Source organism: Citrus sinensis, chromosome 7, assembly GCF_022201045.2.
Source record: "Citrus sinensis cultivar Valencia sweet orange chromosome 7, DVS_A1.0, whole genome shotgun sequence".
Taxonomy (NCBI): Eukaryota; Viridiplantae; Streptophyta; class Magnoliopsida; order Sapindales; family Rutaceae; genus Citrus; species Citrus sinensis.
Window position 1 is genome coordinate 10,411,865 of NC_068562.1, and position 11,677 is coordinate 10,423,541.

General features: G+C 32.1%; 1 protein-coding gene across 2 annotated transcripts; it reads left to right on the forward strand.

Annotated features, from left to right (window-relative positions):
- Positions 1-1,938: 1,938 nt before the first annotated feature.
- Positions 1,939-6,951, forward strand: LOC102629708 (aromatic aminotransferase ISS1). Of its 2 annotated transcripts, none has more exons than XM_006465366.4 (10): positions 1,939-2,026; positions 2,418-2,480; positions 2,774-2,821; positions 3,376-3,504; positions 3,770-3,829; positions 4,464-4,620; positions 5,229-5,332; positions 5,531-5,589; positions 5,777-5,885; positions 6,271-6,951. In XM_006465366.4, the coding sequence occupies exons 2-10, from the start codon at positions 2,418-2,420 to the stop codon at positions 6,742-6,744; spliced, it is 1,203 nt and encodes a 400-aa protein (XP_006465429.2). In that variant the 5' UTR covers positions 1,939-2,026; the 3' UTR covers positions 6,745-6,951. The 2 variants fall into 2 exon arrangements, with proteins under 2 accessions (XP_006465429.2, XP_015386279.2); XM_015530793.3 differs by lacking the exon at positions 1,939-2,026 and adding an exon at positions 2,047-2,065.
- The last annotated feature ends 4,726 nt before the right edge of the window (positions 6,952-11,677 follow it).

The window sequence follows — 11,677 nt, forward strand, 5'->3', positions numbered from 1 at the left end:
ATTGGCTCATGTCGTCATTTTCCAGAAATGATAAAGGTAACATTGAATAATTTTGTACGGCTTTAATTTTTTTGCTAAATAATTTTAATTTCCCCCCTACTCCACCGCAATATCCGGCGGAAGCCCCCCCCCCCCCCCCCCCCCCCCCCCCCCCAAAGTATATTGGTTCATCTCTCTCATAAATTTATTATAAATTATTGTATTTATTTGTGGTAATATAAATAAGTATTGATATGATATGAGGAAACTACCTCAACGAGTTTTGAGTTCTCCTCACTTTCTTTGTTAATTTCATAAAAAAATAGAATAAAAATAAATTTATCTCTAGTTGTTAGTGAAAGTAAATTTTGAAGATCTCTAAATTATATTACAAATATATGTATTGAGATTTTCTAAATTTTTAATAAAATAGACTATTTGAAGTCACTAATTTTCTCTCTACAATCTCTTTTTAATTAAAATTTTTTATTATTTTAATAATTTTTTTAAAATTGCTTATTTAACTTTTTTTTCTTTCTTTTATCAATTTTACAAATTCTTATTAATTCATTCAAATATATTCTTTTAGTTGTAAATAATTGGTATCACTAACTAAGAAGAATAAAACCTACCATCTAAAAATGAACATTAACAAATTTTTATTAGTCATGAAAGTTATTAAAAATAAAGAAATTGAGTGTTTAATTTGTTAAATGTGAGAGTGGAGAGAAAGTAATCAATGAAGAGTAATTTTAATATATTTAAATTTTTAATTTTTAATAATAAATTTATTTTTTAAATAAACATAAAAAATTTAATCCCTTCAAATAACCTCATTCTTTTTAATATTATGCGTGTAACTACTGTGTAACCTGGGGATCTGGGATGGTCAAGATTGTCCAAAATGATTTTTACTCTTCTCACGAGCTAAATTCCGAGGAAGCCGGGAGCAATCGTTGACTCGTCGTAGCCGCACGTTTTTAGATTCCCTGTTTCTGCTGCTCCGTTTACTTGCGCTCTCATTAAATAATCTTCAAAAACATTAAAAAGGCAGCAACAAAATATTAAATTCTTTCTTAATTATCTTCAATAAACAATTAATTTATTATTAACTTTTTTTTTTTCTGTCATAAATCATAATCTGGGTTTCTGCAATGGGGTAAGAACACCAATTATTTGCTAATTGGTTACGACTTCTCAAGTATGAGCGTGATCAATTTGTTCATTTATATGGAATGGTCCCTAAATTCTGCTGAAATTACCGTAATAGTCTCTAATATCAAGTTACAGACAATAACTCTTAACTAATTTAACAACGTTGAAACAATTTGCTCGGGTCAAAGAAAAAATTGTTTAATGATTGTTGTGTTGGAAATCTGTTAAGGCTGAAGATAGAATCTAATTTGTCATGGAATAAATCGTTTATTGATAATTACATTATAAAAAGATATACTGCTAAATAAAGAAAAATTTATATTCACAATACTATAAAAAAATTTGAATACTTGACTTAAAAGAACGAGATGAGGATGTGACACTAATTAGACCAAAGAGTGATTGTAATATTTAAATAAATTTAATTGATTTTATCTTGCTTTAAAAATAAATAAATAATAGAGTGAATAATTACAACAACTACGATAATAATGTGAATATTAAACAAGTGATTAAATATGATATAATTATTATTGATATTATTTCGTAATACACATGTGTTGTAATAATATGTCATGACCAAAATTGTCTCCCCTATGTAACTACCATCGACAAAATTCAATATTTTAAGGATATTTTGTCATTGATAAATTAACAAGTCACAGACCTATTTGGTACAATGGATAAATGATATCTTAATTTGATAAATCATAAAGTATCAAGGATCCAGATGTTATTGCTGCATTCTGCAATCATCTTAATTTAGGCTTTTTGTTTTTACTCTTTTTTTTTTCCTAAAAACATTTTTCATTTTAGCTCGCTTAATGGGAAAAAGTGAAAACAGACAAAGCCAAAGTCAAGCAAAGCAAAACGCACATCAAAGAAGCCAGATGTAAGAAGTTACGGAGAAAAAGCACGTCTAATATAATAAGTTCTGCGTTTTAACTTGCTTGTTTTTTTAGTTTTTTGAGTAAATGACAAACAAAACGTTGATTGATGAGATAACTTTGTGGGGTTGTTGAGGCGCCTAATACTCTTTAATCTTGTACCTTTAAAAGGTGGCTGCTTTAGCATTACATTAAGATTCTGTTTGAAGATTTAGCTCTATCTTCAGCACCAGAAACTTTCCTCTTGTACCTTTTACATTATTATTTCCTGGGAAGTTTTGAACTTTGTAGAGTTTTTGGTAGGTGGGTCAAGAATTGAAGGCGATTGGGTTGATTTATATCTCAGTTTTGTGGCTTATTCTTTCTGGGTTTTGGTTACTTATTGTTTGGAAGCAGATGGGTTCCTATGCAAAGCTTGCTAAGAGGGCTCTGGAGACTGAGATGCCAATCATGGTTCAGGTATCTCATCTGGGTTTTTTTTTTTTTTTTTTGGTTGCCAAATTTGTCTATTTTTGGCTTCAATATGAATATATATGGTTGATAGGAGTTATAATTGTGATTACAAGAAAGTATTTGTTCCTCCAATAACCATTTTACATTTTTTTATGTTTTGGTGGCTCCAATACATATACATATATAAGTGTGTGTTTTTTAGTTTAATATATTGTGTATTAGGTGGAGCTATGAAATTGTGTAGAAGAAAATGAATGTTGTTTTTTATGGTGAAAGTGCGGTTCTTTTTGTTTTGGCAGATACAGGAACTGGTCCGAGGAGCGAAAAATGCTGTGTCTTTGGCTCAGGTTTGTTTTTCCATTTCTCAACGTTCATGTTGTTCTGTTGTATTGTATTTGTATGGAGAAATGGTTAGTGGTGTGTTTTCTTTCTCCAATGTCTAATTGTTATATTACTGGCTTTTGAGGAACTCTAAACTTTGATTTTTTTTTTTTTTTCCCTATGAGAGTTTGCATAAGAAGCGCTAAATAAGAGAAATTGCATGTGCATGATATGGGAATCTGTTTTCCAAATCTAAATGGAAAATTTGAAGCTCCAGGACCTGGATGTGAAATTGGGATTCTTTACTAATGTTTTAGGTACTTTGTCCAAATTGCCAAAACTTAGCCAAACTGGCCAAGTTGCTGAACTTGAGACAAATTTCTTTACTATTTATTCATCAAGACATCAAGTCAGGTTTATATGTGACCCAAAGTAAACCCTTTTTTGCTGTGCCTGTTGGAGTGTATTAGTTTAACATTATCGATTTAGTTCTCAATTAAACCTGTGTCCCCCCCCCCCCCCTCTATGTAGAATTTGTTAGATGATAGCAATCTCATTTTTTAATTTCAATATGCTGTAGGGGGTGGTTTATTGGCAACCGCCTAAAATGGCAATGGAAAAGGTGAAAGAACTAGTTTGGGACCCTTCAATTAGCAAATATGGTGCTGATGAGGGTCTTCCTGAACTGCGGGATGCATTGGTGAAAAAGGTATTCTCAAAAAGTTTAGTGTTATTTCATAGTGGATGTCATGTGTTAGTGTGGAGATGAGCTCTAGTAGAGCATGCCAATCTAATTCTGTTCCAGCAGCAGTTGTAGTATATAGATCTAGTTGTTTCGTTTTGAATACCAATAAACCCAATTTTCAAGGTCGTCCCTAGATGCCTTTATGTGAATTCAGTTTTCTTAATGATGTGCCTATATGGCTGGAAATTGCAAACATCTTGTGGACTAATTACGTTTCATTTGTTGGCAGTTAAATCAGGAAAATAAGTTGTACAAATCTTCAGTGATGGTTACTGCAGGCGCAAATCAGGTGACTAAAATCCCAATTTAGTTTTGCAAAAGTGTTGGAGTTAAACTGGCTGGTAGAATATATGCTATACATATCTTTTAGAATATATGCTGTACATATCTTTTTGTATCTTTTGACTTCGACCAGGGTTAATTGATGCAACTTAGTGCCGTCTTTGTTATATTTCTCCTTCTCTTGATTCTTAAATGTTGCTAGCTTCGTGTAATTTATTCTTCTATATGTTCGGTGTTCCTTTTGCTTTTAGAATCTCATTTATTGCATAACATTTTGTAGATTAAGATCGTAATATTGCCACTACATCTGACTCCAGCTATATAACTTTTTGAAAAGGACTTTAACTTGCTTTTAGATGAGCGTAGGCTGCTAACGGTGGTAATATTTGATTTTGTTTTGTCTATTTTTGTTTTCCCCTGCTTGTTCAAGTTATCAAGCTACTTCCAGTCCTTTTGAAGAAATTTTCTGGAAAACAGGTTCAAACATATTGAATATGATGATTTCTATTGTCTGTGCTGTGCTATTATATATGGTGTTTTAACCTCAGCTTTGGGTCACTCTGAGATGAATAATTAGTTTTATTAAAAGAAATGTTACATTTCTGTTCCATGGCTGAATGCATAATTCCTATCAATTGCAGGCATTTGTGAATATTGTTCTCACACTATGTGATGCGGGGGATTCTGTGGTTATGTTTGCTCCATACTATTTCAATTCCTACATGTCCTTCCAGATGACAGGCGTCACTCATATATTGGTGGGTCCTTGTAGTTCAAAGACACTTCACCCAGATGCAGGTGAGAAGCTTCATAGGTTGTTTATTGCATAGAATGCATACTTAATGCAGCATTCTCTTTGTAAGGGGCAATGTGGGTATATTCTTCGTAGTCTTTTTACTGCCATCATGTAGTTGATTGCAATTGTGTTCATGCTTTTAGATGAATATTATGCGTACGTGTGATTTCATTATCATGGGTAGAAAGCTGTCAATTGATTTTTTTGTTCCTTAGTTTATGACACATTTAACCTCGCATATCAAAAAGTTCTGTCTCAAGAGTGTGAAACTTTATTTATTATATCAAAAAAATGGTTATCGGTGTTTTGATTGATTTAGTCATAAGTTGATTCATCATTTGGTTGAATTTCTGTATAACCTAAGAACCCTGAGTTGGACAGTAATTTGGAGAGTTCTGTAGTCTGCTAAAGTCTATTTGCTGTTTTATTCTTGGTGCTAGGAGCGCTTTTTTGTTGTGGATTATCTTTAATTGGACTGTGGTTTAGGTTTTAGTTTGCTATAAATAATCGAACACAATATTTGGTTAAAAATATTTCACATCCGTCATCTCAGTACATTTAATTCCTTCATTGTAAGCCTTTATATATTAGTGTGGCCTTTGCTTTTCAGACTGGTTAGAGAAGACGTTGGAAACTAAACCAACTCCAAAGCTTGTTAGTGTTGTTAATCCTGGCAACCCATCTGGGACCTACATTCCAGAGCGTCTACTTAAGGTGTTCTCACTCTCTCTCTCTCTCTCACATGCACACCCTCACATAACTCAGGATTTGTGTGTGAATTTATGTAAGTTTAAATTGCTATCTTTTATGTATGGATAGTTGCTGCCAAACCTGGAGAGTGATCAATTCAGTTTTATTTATTTTGGTTCTGTTTTAAACCTTTTAACTAGGAGCTTTCTTTCTTTTGAGTAGAGGATTTCAGATCTATGCAAAGCCGCTGGATCTTGGCTTGTGGTAGATAACACGTACGAGTAAGTCCGCATGCATGGTTGCTTATACATTATGTGTACTGTTGTGTACTTTCCTAGCATTTTATATTGCAGTCTAGAGATAATTCACTATGAGTGACTATGCACTTAATTGATAACAAATGAACTTTGTCAAGTCTACAGTTACGAATTTGTGGTAATATATTTGACTGTTGAGAATATTGTGCAGGTATTTTATGTATGATGGTCGAAAACACTGTTGCGTGGAAGGAGATCATGTAGTCAACCTTTTTTCCTTCTCAAAAGCCTATGGAATGATGGGATGGCGAGTTGGATATGTAAGTGGTGATTGATAATCTCTTGTTTATTGATATGGGAGATCAGAATGTTCCTATAGGAACTAAATGCACTTCTTTTACCTTTTTGATTGAGTCAGCAGTTTACACAAGGGAAATTACGTGATTTCTTAAATTACTGTATAAAAATGATTAATTTCTTTCACTTGCATATCTTTAGGAATATATCAATCACTGGAAAGATTAAAATAATCCATTAGGCAGCCTCTTTTACAAATTTCTTCTTGTCAAACACAGACCTGACCTGCATTTACTTGTATACATTGTGTATATAACTGACGGTATTCTATCATGTAAGTTATAATTTCCATGCGTTCTTTCAAGAAAGTAGTACATCTATTCCAAGCTAAATAAGGAATACCTGCAGATAGCATATCCCTCAGAAGTGGAAGGCTTTGCAACTCAACTACTCAAAGTTCAGGACAACATACCAATCTGTGCTTCAATAATTTCACAGCATCTTGCGCTATACTCCTTACAAACAGGACCAGAGTGGGTCACCGAGCGAGTGAAAGACCTTGTTAGGAACCGAGAAATCATTCGGGAAGCCCTCTCTCCATTGGGAGAAGGTGCTGTTAAAGGCGGAGAAGGTGCAATCTATTTGTGGGCAAGACTTCCAGAGAAGCATCTTGACGACTTCGAGGTTGTTCGCTGGCTCGCTCACAGGCACGGGGTGGTTGTGATCCCAGGAGGAGCATGCGGGTGTCGAGGGCATTTGAGGATCTCCTTTGGCGGCTTGGTAGAAGATGATTGTAAAGCAGCTGCAGATAGGCTGAGGAGAGGGTTAGAAGAACTTGTAAAAGACGGCATGGTGCAGGAACATGTACTTTTAATTGATTGAATATAGAAGAATAATATTGGCAGACCATTTGCCAGTTTGTGGGAGGTTCACAACTGGTGCAATTGTAATAATTGGAAGGTGTCGACTGGGATTTTTCTCTAAAATTAGAGAAGGTTGATTTGGTTATGTATGTATTTTTGGAAGTATGCTTTCATGCATTATACACATTGATATCAAATACATGAAAATTGCTTTCATATTCTACAATTCTCGCTTTACATTATGAAATTTTGATGTTGCTTGTGAGATTGTATTACGAAAACGCCTAGTAGTGTCCCAATGGTGTCATTCTTGTCTTCGTGAGTCGTAGAACCCATATTTTTTAAATACCTACAAAACTGAAATTTTGAGTTCTTGGATACTCAAACTCGTTCCTCCAACTATTGGGAAGGGTATGTTACCAATGCCACTCGGCTAATGGCATAGGCAGTGGCATTGGTGATAAGATACTCACAAATGGAAATGTAGGGGTGGGTACGGTTGGGTTTAGAGCCGATCTGAATTGATTTGGATTTTTTTTATTTTTCTAATTTTAAATTGTAAATTTCTTATTTTGTGAATTTTTGAATTGTTAGTTTTTTTTTCTCTTTTTTCTCATATAAACCAATTCATTCGAGGACAATATTTTTTTACTCGCCTCTATGGAAAGGTATGTACGAAGTACTTACATACTCAATGTTATTTCTTAATTGATGGCATATTATGTAAGAATAATATTTATTGCATCTTTCAGGTTGGGTGATTCAGTTTATGTCAATGAACAATCTCTTTGTCATTGCAACTTGTATGACACCAAAACACACTTTTGTTGTGATTTTTATTTTTTTTAATTTTTCGAAAGTTTTATATATAGCTCCTTTTTTTTTTCTTCTTATGTAGAATATGTTTTCGGCAGAACTTTTGAAAATAGTTTTTAGAACTTAGAATATTAGGTATTCCTAACAAAAGCAAATTAAGATTTTGGAGTAAGTTAAACTAAATTAATATATTTTAGTAGTTTGTTATGCATTTTTTTAAAGTTATTTTATGATAAAGAGTGGAGATAGATATCTGGGTTCGAATTCCTACTTGATTATAATTGATCAAAGCTACACTGTTGATGCCATAGACCTTATCAGCTTTTCGGTTTATTTCATAAAATAAGTACAAAAATGATTTTATCTAAAAGTGGGTAATGAATAAGTTATATTTTCTGTAATGTAAATGACAGTAGGTTTTTCCTAATTGTTAGATCGAAGAAGATCTAGAGGTTGGCCACGATATAATGAAATCCACATTGTTTGGTGAAGAAATGCAAGGCTGATAATGAGGCACCACGTTTCAATGTAATACAAAAAATCACCGGGAGGTATCTGACCTGTACCCGGTACATTGGATAATCAAGGTGGTATGCGGGTTTCGCTATATTCAAGGTAAAATGGTTAAGGAAAATACACAAAATGTTAGCCGCGTGAAATATCTCCATCACCCAAAGAGAATATTTGGTTTTGTAAAATTAATTAAATGGTATTTTGCTAAAAAAAAAGGGGACAATAGGTTGTCAAACTTATAAAAATCACAAAATAACACGCAAAGGATAGTGGTCCTCAATCGTCATGCCAGAAACTGGCAAGACAGTCTTTACAGAGATGTGTTAGACCACCCAGCCGCCTACACCATGTATAAAAGAGAACAAATTATGCAAATAACGCCCTATTTGCTCTCCAAGAATGCTATTAACGGCCCCAAAATTGATAAAGGTAAAAGGACGAAAAAAACCTTTGTAAGGACAACGAAACCGGTAATAAAAACGCGTCAAGTGGTAAGATAGCTAGGGTACTCTAAGACACCAAGATTCTATTTTTTTTTTCATTCATAACAAAAAATACACACCCCACAAAAAGGCTTAGGTCTTATTCAACTTCTAACCTTCATTATCAAGAGCTTGCAAGCTTTTGACGTCATAATAGACTTTAATTCTGACTTGAGCATTAGAATATGGTGGCTACCACCAACTCCTCCTCTATCCTTCATTTTGTTCTTTTAGAGCATCCTCCCAAGTTCTCTCTCTCCAGATTTGAACCTCTCACCATAATCATCCTCCTCTCACTCTTCTTTAATCCCCATAAAAACCTAAAACAAATCATACACCTCGATCGAGTGAGGCACCCTACATCCCGAAAACAAATTTATTGTTCTTAGATAGGTTTTGCTTCTTTCTTCTTACACCCCAATATCTACCAAAAACACATATGATAAGTTGCAGTGGTCTAAAGTTATTTGAAGAAATAGTGGGTAGCAGGAGCAAAGAACAAGTAAATATAAATGTGAAGATTAATTTATTTAGTATTTAACTACTTTGTTTAGTCCTTATATTTTAAGTTAAGTGACCGTTTAATTTTTATATTTTAAAATATAATTTAAGATACCCTTGCTATTAATTATGTTACGCTCATATCCTTTTTTTTATTTGCTTTTACAATAATCTTCTTACAATAATATTTTTGGATATTAATGAAAAGAAAAAAAATATTAATTTATCTAATATGCCTTAAAAGTAAAATAAAAATTAATGTAATTTTTTTGTTATTAATTTTCTTTAAGGAATAATTTTATAAATTAATTTGTTTATAAATAACTATTTATTAAGATTATTGTAAGGGTATTAAATATTGCTTAAGGTTGACTGGTGTTAAGTTATTCATAGATAATAATTAGCAAGATTGTTGTAAGAGTATGAAAAATACTAGTTATTTTACATTGATATTTATTAGTTAATTTCCTAATAAATAATTAATTTTTTTATTGGTAAATTAATTAATTTCAAGAATATTGCAGCAAATGTATTATTGTAAAAGTAAAGAAAAAAAAAAGTGGAAGATGTAAAATATTGAAAAGCAAGGGTGTTTTGAGTTACTCTTCAAAATGTAAAGACTAAACGGACACTTAAACTAAAATATAGATATTAAATGAGCGTTTATCCTTTAACTACTATATGCCTTATTTTAAACATTTTATTTTAATATATCAAGTAAATTTCAACTCTCTTTTCCTCTAAATTATTTTACTGATGAGGTTATTTGTAAATTAAAATGTACTTTGAACTCTAAAATTTTAATTAAAAATTTTATTACAAAAATAACTTAAATGAAATTTATGATTAAGGGCAATTCAATTTAAGGGAAAAAATATTATTACTTTGACATTTGGATGTGGACAAATTTTGGGTTTAGATTAATTAGGTTGGGAAAAATGTAATTGGAACTTGTAATTCGATTCGATCCCATTCGAATATAGTTAGGATCGGATCGAAAATTTGTGTTTTCGTGTGCTTTGATTTCTTTAAATTTTTTGATCGAATCGGGTGTTGGAGTCTTTATCCGCATTTAATTTGAACCTGAATTTTTGGGATTAGGTCGGGTTGGTTTATTTGCCCACCCCTATTGACACCATCAACTATTCTCATTCAATAAACATTTATCATACATTAAATCTTTTTTTTTTCAAATCTATAATTCATTATCAAAAGAATATTTATCTTCCATAATTTTATTTTTAACAACCAAACCAAAGAAACACTAATTTTTGTTTTAAATCCGCTCAACTATGAAGGCAATGATATAAAGATTGGCATAACTGAATTAAAAGGGCAAATTACCAAAATAATACTAAAACTTTTCAATTTTTTGAATTTAACCCCAAACTTTTTCTTATCATAATTAACCAAATACTAGTTTTTTGGACCAAATAGTCCTCATCACTTTAAACAAATTTACAAATAAATGTCATTTTTGAAAATCCATTAACACTCTCAAAACTCTCAACAAATCACCAAATCTCATCAAACAAATACTATATAACTAAAAATATAGTTATCAATTGAGAAGCTTCTTAAGGTTAGTGTGTGTTCTTGCACAATGTCTTCTTTATGTATTAAGTTTATTGTTTAGGTTTGAAATTGACATGGTTTTATTGTAAATGTTACTATTTTTCATATAATGTAATTTGTTAAAACACTTAGTTTGAGTAGAGAAGTAAAAAAATTGAAAACAATAGAAATTCGAAGTAAAAGCAAAACATAGATTTAGTGAAAACAAGTTGGTTTAGTGAGACAAACAGTGGGAGAAGTGCCTATCGCATATAATCAGCACTATGTTTATGTGCGACAAGCACTTATCCCACTGCCTGTCGCACTAAATTAGCTTGTCCCACTCAATATTCAGATACTTTTCAAAAGTCATAATTTAGGCTATATGTGTCCATTTTGGGCGTATAATATACAATTTCAAAGCTTGCCACAAGACAAATCAAATCCAAGTCTATTTATTACGCTCTATCTTATGGTCAAACTAAAAATTTGCCTGAATTCAAGTGCAACAGGCATCTGTCGCACTGTCACACATAATCATAGTATGTGCGACATTCATATAAAATGTGTCGCATATTCACTTTATCATGTTTTATAGTGTGTAATCTCACTTATTTTATTTTTTTTAATAATTTTTAGGGTTAATGGATTCAGTTGTGCCTTAATTGTGTTATGATGGTTGGTAGGAGATATTGGCAGATGGCCGTATGGAGAACACGAATGCTAAGAATACAACTTTTTTAGTTCGGAAAGAATATAGCGTTTGATTAGTTTTTGGCAAGAGAGTGTGAAGTTTTACACATAATGAATATAGTATCACGATAAATACAACATTGAGGTCTAGTAACATAATCTATCTTGCATGTTCACTACCTATGAACATATTTAATAATGAAATGGTTAAGGTTGTGTTATATATGGTCCCTGATATGGTCAACTATGGATGTGTCCTTATATTTATTACCATATCTCCTCGAGTTTTAACCCAAGATCTTAAGCTGCTTGTAAAAACTAAAATTTCTTTTAAAGCAAATGACCTTGTCCCCGATATTACAAAAGAGGTGATATCGATTATGTCGTTGCAGT

What these genes read in the sequence shown, in the direction of transcription:
- LOC102629708 (XM_006465366.4), top strand. Translation starts at nt 2,418, where the DNA reads ATGGGTTCCTATGCAAAGCTTGCTAAGAGGGCTCTGGAGACTGAGATG. An exon ending in GACACTTCACCCAGATGCAG is followed by an intron (nt 4,621 to 5,228) that starts GTGAGAAGCTTC and finishes TTTGCTTTTCAG; the next exon opens with ACTGGTTAGAGAAGACGTTG. An exon ending in TTCCAGAGCGTCTACTTAAG is followed by an intron (nt 5,333 to 5,530) that starts GTGTTCTCACTC and finishes TCTTTTGAGTAG; the next exon opens with AGGATTTCAGATCTATGCAA.